Source organism: Larimichthys crocea, chromosome X (genome assembly GCF_000972845.2).
Source record: "Larimichthys crocea isolate SSNF chromosome X, L_crocea_2.0, whole genome shotgun sequence".
Taxonomy (NCBI): domain Eukaryota; kingdom Metazoa; phylum Chordata; class Actinopteri; family Sciaenidae; genus Larimichthys; species Larimichthys crocea.
Window position 1 is genome coordinate 6106958 of NC_040020.1, and position 18980 is coordinate 6125937.

An 18980-nucleotide genomic window follows, 5' to 3' on the forward strand; every position below is an offset into this window, starting at 1 on the left:
GGATTGTGCATTATAAATCCATTTATTTAGTACTTTTCAAAACATGTTTTACAAGAGAAACAGCAAAATAAATGAAGCAAACAAACCTTAAAAAGCAGCATCAAATGTTTAGTTAATCCACAGGATCCCAATTCTACAATCTAGGTTATGAAACGTATTTTCAGGTATAAACCTTATGTACCAGATGTATTGGAAATATTTTACTTTATTTTATAATGTGATCAAGTGAGACAAACCACTAGATGGTGCAAATGTACAGGTGAAGAAGTGGTTTGTACATCAGCATCCAGTGTGTTTAAACTGCCAGTCAGCTTTACTCATAAATTATCAGTGAACACTTAATTATAAATTAAACATGTTGCACTACTGAGATGAAATACTGCATTCCAGTTTGAGATATCTTCCGACTTTCACTGAATTACATCCGGTCAGATCTCATTTCAGTGTCCTTTTCTTGCATTGAAAGCCACGTGGTACTACGCCAGTACTTGCACATAGTTTTTAGGTACCATGGCCCGTTTCCCTCTCGAGTCACCCAAAAACCATTCTTCATCAATTGACTCCAGATTGGTTATAATGTCCCCAACCTGAAAAACAGAGGGAAGAAGTGAGTGTTGGCTGAGGTGCTTTAAATAGATACTTGTGCAACGGGAAAATAAATCACTGTACCTTCAGAGAAAGTTCCTCATCACAGTCTGAGGCATAGTCGTACAAAGCCCTGGCTCTGCTACCAGCAGCAGCAGCTACCTTGTACTGGTTATTAGAAGACTGTTGGCCTGTTGAAGAAAGCATATAATGAATTTAACAATGTTGACTGAGTAATACTGTCCACTGAGATGATGCTTTTCTTTCATTTGAAATAGGAAACTGAATTTCTTGGTCAGTCCAAACAAGCAATTTGAAGACTTCTAGTTCTACTTTTGGCTTACACGAAATAGTAATAGACACCCTTAATGTCCAAACAGTTCATCAAGAACTTTATTGGCAGATGGAGGCAATTGTACCATCACATTTGTGAGTAATTCAACACCTCATTTTCTCTACCAACCACATGGTAGTGCCCTAATACGCCTAAATACTTGTCTTTATTGACACCCTCATGATAAGTTCAATGATGGCAACAGATTGGAAGCGCTTAGTAATTTTGTCAGGTCAACAACGCACTGATGCCGTAAGAACGTCATACCTGCGCTGCTTTCAACAAAAGCGCTGGGGAATATGCCCTCTCGGCCGTTGAGCCGGCCGCAGCTCCACTCAGCGTCAATATGCTTTGAGATCAGGATGCGGTCGCCCTGTTGAAAGGACAAGTCGCTGTCTGAACTCCCAGTAAAGTCGTACAGAGCTACCACCCACTCCACACTGGATTGAGACGCCTACAGAGCGAGCAGGACGAAGAGAAGAAATCGCAAAGTTACTGATAAAAACCGGTGTTGTGCAACGGTAGAAAGCTTTATCTGTCTGTTTTACAGAACACATTGGGTCAGTTGCAAAAAGGAAACCAACATGAACCTCACTGATGCTTCTGTTTATATAAATATTAGTTACCTGAGCAGGTTTGGCAACTTCAGGGTGTGTATTTGGAGAGGCAACCATGCCTGTGGAAAGAAATGAAGGAAGTGGGTACTAAAAATGAAAAATACACCCTCCAACGAAACGGAAATATAATAAAAGAGGACAACCTGTGAGCACACTTCAGCATTTATCCTAAAATTTGTGTGTTTTTTGTGAGATAAGATTAAGTATTTGTCCACCAGATTGTAACCTTTTAGAAAGAACTATGATCTGGTACCAACTATAGGAAAAAATAAACTAACAGTTATTTCAGTTAGAGTTTAGTTTGTTGTGTTGAGTTTATGAGTGCTAGAAATCTGCAGATAATCTGCATAAACTAATAAAATATGAAGAAGAAATGTTTTGGAGATATTTCAGGGGAGGGACTCAGTATCAGTTGTCCTGACTATGGCCTGTTTTGCATGAGTGCGTTCAAGTTGTCGAGACGCCTTTTGTAAACAACTTTTTAATTAAATATAGCACAAATTCCTGGCATGCCACACAGAGAAATGCCAGCCGACCATGAAGGGAAAGGTCTCTACACTGATAGACACAGCTGCTCTTCTGTTTTTTATTCGAGGATCAAGAGAATGAAATGTTGGTGCAGTGTAAATATTCACATTTTAAAAGACATTTCAACTCACTCTTGGTGGCCAAATCAGCACAGAGTATGAATGAATGGATTCGGTGCTTCCATGTAATCTTACCAGGCAGCGCCAACCTCGTGGACTGGGTCTGCTGCTGACTTGGAGGTGGAGGCAGATCTTCAATGATCTCAACAAAGTTCAGAGGGAAGATTCCAGTTAAGTTTCCAATCTGTCCACGAGCCCAGTCCTGTCCAACAAACTCCTTCAGCTGGATCACATCCCCCTCAGAGAACGACAGCTCATCGGTGTGCTCCCCCTCAAAGTCGAACCTCGCCACACATCTGGGACCACTTTAGGGGAGGCAACATTTCAAACATCAGATTAGTTTATTAGCGTTGTTTGTAAGAGTTAGTGCTAACTGTTTTATGATATAAAAACAGTACCTGACTGTTGCAGGTGGTGGCTTCGCTTTCCGTTCAGGGAGGGGCTTTGGTGAATTTGACTAAGTGGAGAAATGATAATGAAATGCTTTAATTCAGTGAATCATTAACCTCAGTACACATCTCTAAATTACTTCAGTGGGTTTCAATGGTTGAAACTTACCAGGACCTTGACATAATTGACGGGAAAGAAACCAGCAGATCCCCTACAGGTGCCTCTGTACCACTCACTGTCCACCTGCTCCACCATGGTCACGACATCTCCTGCTCGCAGACCCAGCTCTCCTGGACCCTCTGTGTGTGCAGAACAAACAGTTCAGTTATTTATGGCATTATAATGATAACATGAACCCACTCAAAACCTCCAAATCCAATACTACAAATCATTTCAGAGACTGACTCATTATTTTCAGGCATTGTTTTGAACATTAATATGCATAAAATAATAGTTTGCCATTTTGTAAATAGACATATTTACTTTTTTAGGCAACAGTGAGAAGATTATATCGATTTCGTATCTGTATGTTATGGATCTGGAGTCAGGAGGTGGTTAGTCTAGCCGTGCATAGCTTGTATAGTAGTCTGGTTTTATCAAAACATTTTGTTTTTAAGTTTCTGTTTGTGAATAAATAAATAACCGAGATACAACATGTTAATAAAGGAGCATTAGTGGTGTTGGTAGGCATATTTTTACATTTCTGACTAAGCCAGGACAGTTATTTCACCTCCTGACTCCAGCATAAAGGTAAAAATACATGATGTATGTAGTTTGTTTAATATGTGTATGGATATTTAATGTAAATATCTAATGTCTAATCACAATCAGTATTAGCAGATGTCAGGTTTAAAAAAATCCCTGATGTGTCACCTGCATTGAAGTCATGTACAGCCTGCACTTTAAGACCAGAACCAGCTCCACCTGAACCAGCTGGACCGGCACCCTACAGGGAGATAACAAAGACATTTAAAGGTGAATGTACCAGAGCCTACTGGGCACAAATGAGCATGATAGTCTCAGGTATCATACACTGTGTGTTTACTCATTAATGATGGACAGGTTACCTGTGGTCGGGACATGTGCGAGACGGAGGCAAGCGGCGTTATGACCTTCATGCGAGACTTGTCGACTCTGCCTTTGGTGTCTCCGACTTGGCACTCAAATGTATTGTGGTCGATCTCCTCTAGCAGCAGAAGCACTTCATTTTTCTATTGAAAAGTTCAACAAAAGGTATTTTACTGTCTCTGAATCAACTCTATAGACTTTAAACTTATACTGCACTTTTATGTAAAGGCCGGTAAAGGGAAGTTTACCTGAAATGACAGCTCTCCTGTATTCCCCCCATTGTAATCACAGGAAGCAATCCCATGAGAAAGCTGAAGCTGGTGATAGAAAGCAAAAATGAAACAGGTGATCATCAACTGGTTTATAAAACATGTTTACAGTACTTGGGATCTCTCTCTCACAGTGTATTTGTTGTAGAGATGGTGGCCTGGGTTGGGCCTCGGGGGTAAGACGGGCCCTTTCCTGTGGGGCTTCTGTGCCTGGAGTCTTGGTGAAACCTCCCATGATGCTGACTGGGATCGACCCGTGGCATGAAGGTTGGGTGGGGGAGGTCTTCCCGGGCCTGTTTTGGCTGGAGGTGGACGAGGTGGAAGCGGTTTGCTTGTACTCAGTCTCCTGAAGTGCGACACCATCATTATTACAAAGTGTACCATCATTTAATGTGTATATATTTAACTGCTAGATTTCTTTCCTCCTTCACTCACCGAGGTGGTAGCGATGGCTCTGGCGCAAACTCCTGCAAAAGAATCCAATTGTGCACTTTTATTAGCACTAAAACAAAAAATGCACAGTCTACAGCAGTGGAAACCATAGAAACCAGGCTACAACACACAGCATTTAGCCTCGACTAGTGTCAGCTTAACAGCAGGCAATGTGTTCACCGGGATACAATAGTTTCTTTGTTTGTGGAAAGCAGAGGAAATGAAGCAGGTAAGCCACACAGCTGACAGACAAGATAAACCTGACAGAGAGACGTTCTGGGCACAAAATGCATCCTGTCAGAGTTTATAAGATGATGGCACCAGTGACCCAAAACCTTTTATTTAGACTAAAAAAATACTTTTCTATTAGGTTGAGAAACAAAGACAGGAAAAGTCACTCCAACTCTCTACAAAGAATAACCTTAATTTTATAGAAACTCTTCAGAGGCCTTTACAAAGCCTTTAGGATTTGTTTCCACTCATTGTGATGCAAATCTTACCTGGAACGTGGACGTTGGGCTTTGTTTGTGGTTCGCTGAGGTGTTTAGGTGCCCTACGGGCTTCTGAGCAGGAAGAGGTGGGGGACTGTCCAGAAAATTATCTGACACTGAGAAGAGATCTGTCTTTACCACAGAATACTGAAAACCTGTGCTCCATTATGATGTGTGCAAAGATAGTAAGTCTTTTAGTATGTAAAATATCAATAAACTATCAAATACAGTGTTTCATGGAGATGGACTCACATGATCCAGTTTTGCTGGGGACCCTGATGGTGGTCGGCCTCCGTGCTATACTTTGTCTGGTGAATGAGCCTCCATTGCTGTCCACACTTTGTTGAGGCTTGACCGGGATGTGATCTGAGGACAGAGATGACTTGACTGTATAACTAGTATAGACATGTGAACAGTTATTATGTCATTTGTAAATCCAGAACAGTTTACTCATCTACGCAGCTTCTCCTGTGCAGCATCTCTGCCAGGCTGCAGACTGTCACATAATATGTAGAAATTATAAATAAATTATAATTAATTATAAAAAAAAAAGAGTTGGTAGCTAATCATTTGATGACTGTATTAATTTATTATCAGCATAAATTGAAAGTCTGTTAGTTGGTCAGACAGGGTAAGCTGTACGGCGGTTTGTAACATTATTTTGAAAGGTCACTTATCAATAACTGATCATTATTATGATAAAACAAGTGATTAATCAACAAATTAATGAGCGTATTAATCTCTAACAGAAAAAAATAATGAGGTTAAAGTCCAAAAGAGCAGTGTTTGGTCAATATACAGCTTAAAATGAAATGCTACTTACTTGATGGACCGTCCACATCCTTATTTTCTCTGTGCATGGAGGCCGAGTTGTGGTTGTTTATATTCATGTTGGGTTTCAGAGGTTCCTTAGGAGGCTTCACTGGAGGTATAGGAGGAACTGGGGAAACTTCTTCATCATAGACGGTCTTTGCTCTGGTCAGTACAGGACGCGGTCTGTCTGAGTTGGCCGCCTTGTTGTGTAAAATCTCTAGTTCCTCTTTTATGGACAGTCCCACGGGTTTCTTAGGGGGCTCTGGTCTCGGGGCTGGTGTAGGGATTTGGGAGATGTTTGTGTATGACACATTTTGATTATCATCTATACTGTGGTTAAACTGAGGTTTAAGGGCTACAGAAGGTTTAGCAGCGACTGGTGGTTTGTTGGTCGCCTTCCTGGGTCGAGGCTCTGGTTTAGGTGCTTCAACCACATTTCCATCCTCAGTGCTAGTCTGGCTCTCGAAGGCCTGGATCCTGGCCCGGATATTGCGTTGACTGTGGCTGCCGTTCATCTCGCTACCAGCATCTTCGTCTTGTAAGGCCTCGTCGGATTGGTTGACAATGTTCTCCTCACACTCGTTATCTGCACTAAAGACCTCCAATAACTCCTTTAAATACTCATTTGATTGTATCTCCTCTGAACTAGATGGAATGTCGTCGCAGTCTTCACTGATCTTGACCAAAGTCTGAACTTTAACCTCTCCTGTAATTGCCTGCTTTCGGGATTTTGTACGAGGAAGAGGAACGGGCCGCTGACTTTGTTCTGAGTCTGGAGGAGAGAGGGTAGTAGTTTCAGCAGCAGGGGCAGGAAGATGTTGTGTAGGGAAATCCCAGTGTACGGTAACCGATCTGGTGCATGTGTGAGAGGAATCTGCTTGGTTGGGTTGATTTACATCTGACTTGGTTTCACTTGGATCCTCAGTGTTTGTGCGCACTGTTCCAACCTGTTTATCAGTGGCTGCAACTGTTTCAGTGACCGGTTCTCTGTCCAAAGGTTTCGGCAGTGATGGCCTCGGTGGTTTTTGTGGCTTTTTACCTGTTGAAACCAAAATGTGATCATACAAGAATCATCATGTGTAGAACAGAAACAGTTCAGTACACCACCACCACCAATGATTCCTGCGTGCCTCACCGGCAGGCCTTTTTCTTGCTGACTGTTTGACAGTGGCGGAGGTGTCTTCCCTCACAGGGTCAGTCTGTGTGCCACTTGTGGTGGTGCAGGCGGTCCGGCGAGGGGCTGCAGTCGGCTTGACGATGCGCTCTTCCTGAGTCTTCTCTTGAATCACCTGGTCATAGGATGGTGGGGGCTAAGTCATGAAAAAGAGAGGCGTTCACACACCCGCACACATTTTCCTAAAAACTTGCGGCATTTCTGCTCACGGTACCTGCTGAGTATGATGTATGTTTAGTGATGTGCCATATTTACAATTATTATTAATTCACAGGGCTTCTGTTGAGGATACTGAAGTTATGTCCTCAAAATGTTTTCATGATTTTAAAAAGGTTTTACTAGCGATGAAGGAAGTTTATATTATATATACAATTAAAGTACAAATTTAAATTTAATATATTTTAATTTTACTGATAATAAAACTTCATATTTAGTGTCTGGTCAACATTTTCTGGCTATACCACCGCTCTGCTTTTACCTTCTAGCTTGTATTTACATTTCTGTGCTTAGTTTGTATTTAGTGTTTGCTAATTACTTGATTAAGAAGAAATATTCTTGGACACCTCATCTAGATATAAGTCCATCTGAAGAATCAAGCATTGCTCACTGATGAAAAAACAACCAAACGTACCTGGGAAACAGCCTGGATGCCTGCAGACCAGCCTGACTGTGGAGAAGGGAAAACCACAGTGGTTCCTGAGAACCAGTTGTTATTGGCCAGAGGTTCTGCTGAGACGATGGTGATCTCTGGCCGCCTGAAATACAGACCATATACATGTCACATACATATCTATGGTAGCAATATAAAAAAACAAAGGACACATATTTACAGATGAGTATTATTTATTAGCCTAGCTGACAAAATACAGCACTTCTTATTAGTTATATGTAAAGCAGCATGCAACAAGTTAGATGGCTTCTATTTGAATCCACAACAACGAGAAGAAAACTGTCAATAAGGTCAAGAAGTAAACATCAACTCTACTTTTTGTTAATGTTACCTTCTTTCTCTGGTGTGCTCACTCTGGGAGTTTGTTTTTGCTGAAGAAGGAAAGATCAGATTAGTCACATGTCATTCATTTCTCTGCTTAGAAACTTTTCCTACATTTTCACTTTAATCTGTCAAAAATTATATACATGTAATGTTAAATTCTGAGGGAACAAAATGGTTACGGTTATAAAAATTAGGAGTATACTGGGGTGCAGATGTTTTAACTCTTATAGAGAGAGTGTGTGTGTTTTCTGTCTTTTGCATATCTCGCCCACTCCCCTTATCTGGCATGTGTTTACTGAGGCTGGGAGGGAGAGATGATTAAAATAGTTTAAGGACAAGAGAAACAGGTTAGGGGAAGTGTCATTTTGGACAAGAAACACATTGTTCATTACTAAGCGGAAAACCAAAAAAGGAAATTGTTAGTGGGGAGATGTCCGAGACAGCCCATTTTAAGACAATTGTATAAGAACCAACTGATAAGGCTCCTCAGGGAGCCTTTCCTCTGTAGCCCCTTTTGTGTGTTGTATTGTTAAACACTACTTCTTGTACCAGAATAATAAATTCAACTTAAGCTTTGATACTTTGAATCCAGTCCTCCTTATTCAAGGGATCTTCCTTAAAAATTTTCATAACAGTTACAAACTCTCCCTTATTTATTTTCCATTTTCCACTAAACCCAATGCAAGAAATTAACCCTTTACATCAGGGGTCTCCAAACTGTTTCACAAAGGGCCGGTGTGGCTGCAGGTTTTCCTTCCAACCTAACAGCAGCACCAGACTTGACTCATTTAATCAACTGATCTCAGTCTTCAGAGAGTTCATAGGTCAAACTGTGTGCTCTTGGTTGGTTGGAACAAAAACATGCAGCCACACCGGCCCTTTGTGGAGCACTTTGGAGACCCCTGCTTTACATGTTACGCGATCTCAAAACGTCACTGAAGCTTTTTTTTGTTTTGGCAAACTTACTCAGTTTGAGAGCAGCTCGTATAGACGACAGAGGTCCTTGGCTGAAAAGAGAGCAGAACATTAAGCCCATTTATCATCAAGGTGTGGGGCGCATACAGACAAAAGCAGGTCCATACCTTTGTGGTGACTCAGTTGTTAAATAGAAATCCCTTCGATCACCTCTGGGCAAAACCCATACAATACGCTATGTTATTTTATACACGCTGATGCCAAGTTATGCAAAGACAAAGGATTTAAACATCTAACATCACTCTCACATTCACACCTGGGGGCAATTTAGAGTCACCAATAAACCTGTTAAGTGCATGTCCTTGGACTGTGGGTGCAGATAAAGGGAGAACATACATACAACTCCACACATGACATGACTGAACCAGGACAGTGCTAACCACTACACCACCGTGCCACCCTAGTGCATTTTAGTGTGCAGTATAATTGCTAAAAGGGACAAATTACTGCTCACTGAGATGTAAACATACAGTGGGAGTGGCATGTGTCAATAGAAAGAGAAGAGCAGTAAAACACTTAAAGTGGAAACGACTCATTTAAACATTTTTTCAGTAGAAATGACTTGATTGAAGTGTATAATGTACACAGAAGGAGCTCAGATCTAGTTCAAATGGTTTAATTAAGGGAACAGCACAAAGAAAAAGCATTGTTACGTTAAAGTATTGTTCTTATTCAACAATATTTAGAGGCAAAGATATGTTACACAGATTAAATAAAATATATTTCACAAAACATCTTTTGAGTATTGCAAATACTTTTTTTATGTGCTCAGCTGAAAACCACCTACCTTATATAAATGTGGTTCCCAGTAGTGTTGGTGCCACTTCCAAGTAAGCACAGAACAAATGACTACTCTTTTAAACAACACCCTCTCTCCACACGGGAGCCAAACTTTTTTGATATCCTCAGGTTGTTTACCTCTCAGTCATAAAGATTATTTTCTACTCCTCAAACCTCACCACGTCCCCTGTCTTTGTGCTTTTATCATTTGCATATGTAGAGATTAAAAACAAACAGGTGATAGTGTGCCAGCAGTGCAAAGCTACATTAAACTCTCTTGACAGTGGAGGCAGGCTCATCATTAACACACATCCTGCTCATTAAGGACCGACTGCAGCAGGGTGATGTAAACTATCTGTGGGGAAAAGACCAACAATCCCTGCCCTCGTCTCGATACCACGTGGCAGTTCATTTAATTGATCAGCTAAGCGGTAAACACAATGATCTTAAGGCCAAAAACATCCTGTGTGATCATAAACTGCGGTTTCTAATTCTTTTTCCTGATCTCTGTGAGCTCTACAAGTGTCAGCGAGGAGGCTCTACTTTCTTTAACGTCTGTAAACAACTACAAAAAAATGCAGCCCGTATTGACATATTGATCCCCAGGTTGACCCTCTGCCCGTCAGTCAGTGAGAATAGATTAGAGCATTGTTTGGTCCATTCACACTCTCACCATCAGCAGATCTGGCTGTTAAGGGGATAGTGCCCCCATTCACAGCTACAGATACAGTTTGGTGAGACTTAACAACTGTGTGTGGATCCACAACTTCTGGTAGTAGTGAAGGAAAAGTGACAAACCTGCAGTGTAAATGATCTGGTTTGGTTCTTTCAGGATGATCTGTAGAGAAAAACAAAGAGGTATTAGTTTTAAAAGTGATATGAAGCATCCTGGCACTTATCAGCAGTCATTTCATGAAGATTTGTGTGATTTACAAGTGTAGTTTGTTGTAGGATTGGGTTAAAATATTGGGATACAGTAGAAGATATAATGCAGAAACTGTTAAGGGATAAAATAAACAAATGGGAATGTCAGTTTCTGCCTAATCCAATAATTTAACTTTAACCCAGTGTGTTAGTTTTCATTGGTACACTCGCCTTAACACCTTCAGTATCGTACATTATCTCCTAATTTTAGTGAACAGCAGGCGGATGATGATCTCAAATATTCAGACAAGGCAACCGTGGACTTTCAGGACAACCTGACCTTATTGATTTACTTGCTGGGGATCACCTGAAGGCAAAAAGCTCAAAGATTGAAGGTCATGGAGTGCAGGATTAGCAAAGCATCAGCAGCGATGATATCAAATGTCCGCTGTGATCTGTCGATGCTAAACTTCAAAACTTCATTGACAACAAAGGACTGAATATTAAATAGGATGTCTCTATTAATAGTTAGCCATCATATCAGATTGAGTAAGGCTGTAGTGAGGAGATAGATTTGAGCATGGGTGGATTTTATTGCTTATTAATTAAATGTTTTTATTTCTAAGAGGAAAGATGTGTAATGTGTTCATCTTTCCAAAGCTACACAGTCTCAGACATGCTGTCATTTCAAAACACCACTTGGTCCAACTTGGTTCCATGAACTAGAAATACAAGAACCTAACCCTTCACCAGGAGTTCAGCAATCAAAATCCTGATGAACCAGTTAGTCTGAAGAGTGTCCGTACTTTGGAATCTAAATTTAGTCAGAAATGATTATAATGTTACGATGATGCATTGTTATTTTCCTTGACATAAAGAACTGCAAAAATTATTGCTTTACAATGCCTTGTTTGCATAATTAATGAAGGTGTATGTAAAAGCTTCTATGGCACATAATTCACACACATTAGAAATGGTGGATGGAAACTAAACACAAACAAAACTGTCAGACATTTAGCAATAAAACTGAACATAGCTATACTGAGCTAAACATGATCAAACAGAAGTCTTATACATGGTAGTATCAGTCAACAACATGTTGTGTTCATGTGATTCAATAACATGAAGGTGGCTCTAAAGTTTGGAAATAAGGCTGTTGTACGCGGTATACCTAATGTAAGTTGGTATTAAAATGACTTTAACACATATTTATAATTTCCAATGAAGTTCAGTGAAATTAACCAATACTCTCCAGGTGCTGCTACAGACACATGCAACACACTCCGACCCAGTTTCTTACTCAAACAAGTAGTAAAAGCAGCAAACTGTACATTTCCTATCAAAGTCCATTGTTGAACAGAAAGTAGAAACAGTATCAGTCATATAGAACAATCAAAGGTCATTTGTGTCATCATCATAAACTCTATTGAAGAAAAAACACCAGGCAGTGGTTCAATTCAGCATTGTTGTTAATGCCTCCAGCCTGAAACCGTGACCTCGTTGGCAGTCAAATCCACCTGTCACACCTGTTACCTGTTATCTGTTAGTGCCACAGCGCTACTGCCTCGAGTTACACTTTAACAACATGCGAGAAGAGAGCGTTTCAGTGCCTCCGTTCAGTGAGAAAGAAGTGTTTTAGCAACTGTCAGAAGAAGTATTAAGCTGTTACTTCACACACAAACACACACCACCGTTTCCTCGTGAATACGCAATCTGATATATATACGTGACATAACAACACAGTTGTCTGGCTAACTTTACCTTCACCTATGCATGTGATGTGCTGTCTGTTGTGATACTATGCAGTGACACCCCTACCTGTGAGAGATTTAAGGAACAAATGTCAAATCTTTAGCATCAAATGATTATTTCCAGCAGGAACCTGCCCTCTTAGTCCACCGAGTGAATGTGACAAAGACTTTGAAGCTCGCAGTCACACACCCACAGACAACAGACCAGAGAGGGAGGGCCCTATAATATCTCAGCTCTCCTGTGTGTGTGTGTGTGTACTTGGCTGATCTGATGAACTGGAATGTGGTCATTCAGGAAGTAAAGGGGTTGTACCACATGACACTGCAACATCACTGTCTTTTTCCTACAGACTAAAAGGTCACAGGGATACGCACACTGTGCCGTTCGTGACTGGCAATACTGGCATAACAAGTGCTTCAATGATTAACCTCAACATCTTTGATTGAATCTTGACTAAGCCTGTTTGTTCAGCTGAAAATGTAACTGCAAACTCTACATGTATAGTATCTTTCATCCTGGTCAAGATGATATAAAAAACTACAACCTTTTAAGAGATTATTTGTGATCACACACACACTCTCTGGGGCTAAATCCTGACTAAATAGACAAGCTTTTGAGCTCACTTTTAAAAAACATCAATATTTTAAGCTACCTTTTGATGCTCTGGGAGGCTGCACCAAAAAGGTTGGAGCACATGAGCTAAATGTTGCTTCACCAAAGATTTTCGTTCTGCACTTTGAAGCAGTTAAAAGGCTCCCAGAGTATCTGAGGAGCACTCCTGGTTCATGTATTAAAAGCATTTCAGATATGGTGTCTGATGTAAAGTCATGGAGTGCTTTAAAAAGAGTGATTTAATATTAAAAATCAATATGAAAAGGTGTAGGTGTAATATTTCTTCGTAACATATAGTAGACATAACAATAGCAAGCCTGCTGGTATTAACATTATTATTTTTGCATTGATTTGCATGCATGCATGCTATGTTAAATAGCAGATTCAAGTCCAAAATAACATTTTAATAGCTCACTAGTTGGCTGGGATAATTCTCAATGAAAGTCAGTGTCTGTCTGGGCCTTTCTGTACTCATACACATTTTTAAAAAAGGATGAAATGAAGCTTATTGGAAGTTCAATCAGGAAGACTTCATGCTCACTCATTCTTTGCATTCTCTCTCTCCTCTCTTTTCTCTTAAAAACGTTCCTCTCTCTGCTGCTGTCAGTTCAGTCAAATTGATGCAACCCTCCTGCGCTCCTATTCACCTCCAGTCCTCATTACATTCAGTGTCTCCTTCCAATGGGCTCATCAGAAGTCCTCATCCATCCAGATCACTCATTCAGCGTCACTCTTCACTCCTTGGTGGAGTTTAATCACCAACAACTCTTCATATTTTTTTAATTTACTTTCATCATGAGCACCTCTTAAAAAAATGATATGAATATTGTTTAAGTCTGTCCTGATTGAACTGAAAGAAACAGCAACATAAAACTGTGGAGTAGCTTCATCTAGTACAAAAAATATGAATCAAACATTACAGAAGACTTAATTAGACAAATTGGATGGACTTTTAATTGGGTTTGACATCCATTAACAGTCCAAGATATACAAATAAAATAAAGATAAAATGCTGTGAGCTAATGACCATAGTCATTAGGACCATGTTCATTAGCTCACATTAGAGGCCAGATCAGAGGCCAAACAATTCACCTAATATAAAATATGAATATCGGTCAGCATGATCTGGTCTCACAGCTGTTGAGACATTTCAGTGTGAAACAAAAATGTCAACCAGCTGGTGTCACCAAATTTTATGACAATCCATCCAAAAGTTATTGATATTTCAGTTGATTTATTGGTGGACTTACAAGCCGACATCACCATCCCTTTAAAAGCACGCAGAGTATTTAAAAAGAACAGTTGTAGTACCCTCTGACCATGCTAAACTCACTCATTAAAAAGTCTTTAAAGAGTTTGAGAAAATCGCTGCCAGATTACTCGACGAGTGCCAAGGACACCTCATAAAGTTGTGAGTTTTCTAATCAGCACATGCCCCTCGGTATTTGGCGGTGATTGACACCTGAAAAGACGCCGCAAACACACGGGAAAGAAGCTGCTGAAGTCAGCAGGAAAGGTTTCCCTTCACAGCCGCACTCTTCACTTGAACACATGCTGACATTACTCAGCACTGCAGCAACAGTCGCAGAGCAGCTGGGGGGGGAAGCGGGCGGCAACAAAGGAAAAGAAAGAAAAACAGTCTCAGCGACTCTGAGTGTTGTACCACATCAGCCAGAACGTCCCACCAGTGAAGTGTGATAACAGGTTTAGTCTTCGTTACAGTAGCATTTCCCAATGGACATGGGCAAATTTGCAGATTCAACAGTAACACTTGAGTTCTTTTATATTTTGTTAGTGCTACTTTTACTTCACTGTCATATTTAACAGACAACAGGACAAAACAGATTTGCCCTCACATGAAAAACAAGACAAATTACCAATATGTCATGAGTGACTAACACAAGCTGATGTGGACCTTTACTCAAAGAAGATAACACGGTGTCACTGCAGGCGAGTGATTCACAGTGGAAACTACCCAAAATAGGTAGATGATGTGGATCCAACCATGAGGGAACGTATCGTACTAAAACGATATTCTGAAGGATGAAAAACTGCATCAAGTACAGACAAGTACGGTTTGTTCATGACACAGCAGCCCGTCTGCAGGGAGAGACTGACAGAAATTCCCATCCAGACAGCTGGTGGGGTCAGGGTGTGGTTTTAGAAGGGGGTCAAGAGTTTGCATGCCAGGTGTTACCGAGAAAAACAAGGAACAAAGACAACTGTTATACTGTGAACTCTAACTAAGACTGAGGTAGTTTCAATATTCATACGTGAGGCGGCTGACTGAAAGTGAAAGTTTGTGTTTGCTTATGAAATCACAGGTTGAAATTAGACACTACAGATCAGTAAGTGAGACAAAACCAAAAGGGGCATGGGCCAAAGTTTCGATAACCAATAATTGGTTAATTTGAAATGTGAAAGTGAAGTTACTGTAATAAGGCGACAGATGTTTTCAGCTCGTCAGCCTGTGGCCACTGTTACAGAGGAATCCATCAGTGGCTAATGACACTTCATGAAGATTTCTCAGTCACAGGATAAAACAAAAATATTTGTGGTGTCAAGTCATTGCTAATTGAGTCATTGTTTAAAACAAAGGGTGTCCAGTGCATCATTTAAGCGATTTAACTCAATGAAAGCAAACCATCCTTTGTACAGACCTTTAATATTTCATCTTAAATGGGAAAAAATGCTTTTGAACTGAGACAAAAACGTGACAAACAACCTGATTGCTTCATACCGTAGAAGACGTTTTAAGTCTCATAGTACAATAGGTATCAAAGCACGACTTCTACGGATATTTACATATTTTATTAACCTTTAAAGCATACATAAAGACTTTGCTTTAATTTACATAACCCTATCTGTGTGGTTGAGAAGATACTATAGACCTACTGTCAGATTTGAGCTTCATAGAGAGTCATTGTGTAGTTAAAGGGCAGTACTGCTGTTTTTACATGTTAGCACCTCACCTCACTTCCAGGTAGTTATGATTCATGTCTGCATGGCATGAAGATGAATTAGCAGACTCTTGGTGACTGTTGCTGTATTCTTGTAAGTAGGGTTTCAATGGTATACCGACACCTTGGTACTGTGGTACATTTGCTTATCTCCATCCATCCATCCATCCATCTATCCATATTGCATTAGTTAAATGTGATAAAAATATGTTTTTATTTATTATTTTTAAAGATTTTATAGATTACAATAAAGTATTTGTTCAACTTTAAGAAACCCTCACCCTTATCATTTCTTTAAGGCTCAATATAACCAATGATGATCATAATAATTGTATCATTGTATATTATAATACCGGTATAATATGTTTACCGTAATACCGTGATATTTTCTCAGATGGTACCATAAAAATTTCTTACTGTTGCAATCTTACTTGTGAATCAAATCAGTCAAACTGCACTTAAAAAAAATCCACACAACTCAACCAACTTTAGTTTTGTAATTGATTTTTCACCAAGTATGTAAATAAATAGAAGACAATGGATGCTTGAAATACACCCACATTTCTAACATCACATAACATGGTTTGCAAACAGATAAGCTGGGATGTAACTGGTGAATACATGCAACATGATGGTCTGCTCTTTTAAAAATAATCATTAAACTTCACTGTCAATCACAAAACGTAACAAATCTGTCCCTTCTATGGTCCATCCATTACGATAAGAAATGACAGCACATTTTTATTTAACCAAATATCCGTTAGTTGGTTCAGGAAAGTGTTCATCTCATCAGAGGATTGCCAGTCTGGTACATTCCCAAACATACCTGTCGTTTGGTTTCTGTTCCGGACGTCCCGCAGATCTCTGCGCTGCCCCTCTTCCTCCTCTTCACGCCGGGCTTCAGCCATCGAAGATTTAAAAGTCGAAAAAATAAAAATAAATATAAACAAAAAAGAAATACTTTACTGGAAACTGTGGTTACTTCATGTGTACACGCCCGATAGAAGCTGCGTAACTGTCCTGTCCACTAAAAGTTCAGCCCACAACAGCCCTGCAGTGGATGGAGGTGGTGCCACTCACTGTCAGGACCCCAAACTGGCAAAACACAGTCCAGCTTCTGCGTGACGGTTATCCATCAGGCCATGAGTAAAACTTCACACAAAAGAAAATATTCACTTGTTGAGGAGTAGAAAAATTAAAAGTTTGACCATATTATATATACATTTATATTTCAGTTGTTTATTTATATGTTATCTCCCAGCCTTCACCAAACAGCCATGAATAAAAGTCTTATATATCAGTTTGTTGTCCTAAATGTATAAAATCTAAAAGTACTGAAACCACTCACCATGTTTTAAACTGTTAAATGTAAACTAAAAATATCAAAGTCATAACTTGAGTAGAGAAAATCCCTGAAAGGACAGTGTACCAGAAGCTTCCTGTTAAGTTTGTGTCTGATTCAGCCACAAGAAATCATCTTTCTTGACCAATGTTCAGCATGTTCAGTGGTACTTGTACTTTGCTTGAGTCTTGTGAGACGTTTTAATCTACTACATTTATAATAGTTACATTAGTTCATAATTTCTTTGCAGATTCAGATTATTGATACAAAATACACCGACTTCATTGGGTACACTTGTACAATCCAATGTGATCCAACACAACAACTCTGCCAAGAACTGTAGTAGTACTTCTAATATTTTGGCCACCCCATTTACATACATGAGGGCCATAATATTAAAAACACCTCTCGATATAACGCAGTCCACTTTAAGACTCCTGCAAAGTACAGCCTCAATAATAAACATAATAGTTAGATGGATACCTCTCTGACAGAGTCAACAAAAACTGAAACCTTACGAGCTTCATAAAAGTTGAATTAATGGCAGAGTTGTTGTGTTGGATCACACTGGAAGTGGCTGGTCGGTGTATAATAAACATGATGATGTATTATTATACATTACTATAAATGACTCAGTAATCAGTTGAAATTAACGCTGCCTTTGCCAGCTAACATTAAAGTGATGCTTTTAATGCATCACTATTTATAATCCAGTACTATTTATTATTCTGCATAATGAGTACTTTTGGTACTTTAAGTAAGTTTAGATACTAATACTTCTGTAGTTTTACTTGTAACAGAGTATTTCTACACTGTGTTACTATTACTCAAGTAAAAAGTACTTCTTCCATCACTTCAGAAACATTTTCTCTGAATGGGTGGAGGTATAGCTGTGGGGAAAATTGCATTTTAAGTGCTGTTCCACTAGATGTCGCTACAGGCCTGCTCTTCTTTTATTAAACAAAGTTTAAGTTAAAAAATATAATAAATGTCCCTTTGTCAAGTCAAAGTCAAAGTTTTTTAGTTTAGTAATCACAGTTTAATTCTAAGTGTTTAAAATTGTGACTCGGTATAAATGTATCCTTCGATCAAGCATAAATGCAGGTTTCATAACCCTACAGTATAATTTCATGCTGGAAATCACAATGATCATAATCCCACTGCAGCTGCAGATGGAAAAAAACTGTCATCATCATGGATTTAGAGATACTGAAGCCTGCAGGATAAAAGGCGACATACAGAAGCTATAAATGTAGGAAGAGATCCTTAATGTAAGAGTTTAAAACAGGATTTCATGTCAACATGGACAAAATAATCCTCTGTTTCTGTCTTTGTCAAAACAAATGAGACTCCGTTTGTCATAAAACACTGTCATGGCAAAACCTTTACTTTATATGGCATTCATATGATATTTTCATGTCAATTATATGGCAAAACAGCATTTTCTTTTGATAGAAAAAAGTTCTACTTATACAGTGAACTATGGAATGAAACGATGAACTATGAAAACATGAAATCAACAGTACCAATATCCTTCAACCGAAATATTAGAAAAAGTTATACTGTATTTATTATGGTAAAAGTCTGGCAACCACAGCTGTCAGTGTTTTATAGTTGTTGTTTTTTTGTTTTTGTTTTTTGTACAGTGTACAGTAAAACACAGTCAAGACACAGTCATGGCAAACCCTTTATTTATACAGCATTTTATGGAAATATATACAGAATAAAGTAGTATGTTATATAAGAGACTGTTAATTTTACAGTAAAACACTGTAATATATTTTTGACAAAAATTGTACAGTGTATTTATTCTGTATAATATGGAATAAACTGCTAACCTTAAACATGAAATCAACAGTACTAATGTCCTTTTTCCGTAAA

General features: G+C 39.3%; 1 protein-coding gene across 2 annotated transcripts; it reads right to left on the bottom strand.

The window, feature by feature from the left end:
• Positions 1 to 3: 3 nt before the first annotated feature.
• On the bottom strand, positions 4 to 16680 carry sh3d19 (SH3 domain containing 19). Of its 2 annotated transcripts, none has more exons than XM_027283301.1 (21): positions 16584 to 16680; positions 10368 to 10407; positions 8781 to 8821; positions 7822 to 7861; positions 7452 to 7575; positions 6782 to 6935; positions 5657 to 6685; positions 5086 to 5199; positions 4843 to 4949; positions 4346 to 4377; positions 4043 to 4256; positions 3890 to 3958; positions 3641 to 3784; positions 3447 to 3519; positions 2742 to 2872; positions 2582 to 2640; positions 2259 to 2488; positions 1546 to 1595; positions 1187 to 1373; positions 670 to 776; positions 4 to 587 (listed from the first exon to the last, which is right to left on the bottom strand). In XM_027283301.1, exons 1-21 carry the CDS (start codon positions 16663 to 16665, stop codon positions 477 to 479), a joined length of 3138 nt encoding a protein of 1045 aa, XP_027139102.1. In that variant the 5' UTR covers positions 16666 to 16680; the 3' UTR covers positions 4 to 476. The 2 variants fall into 2 exon arrangements, with proteins under 2 accessions (XP_027139102.1, XP_027139101.1); XM_027283300.1 differs by having other exon boundaries at positions 6782 to 6956.
• Between the last annotated feature and the right edge of the window lie 2300 nt (positions 16681 to 18980).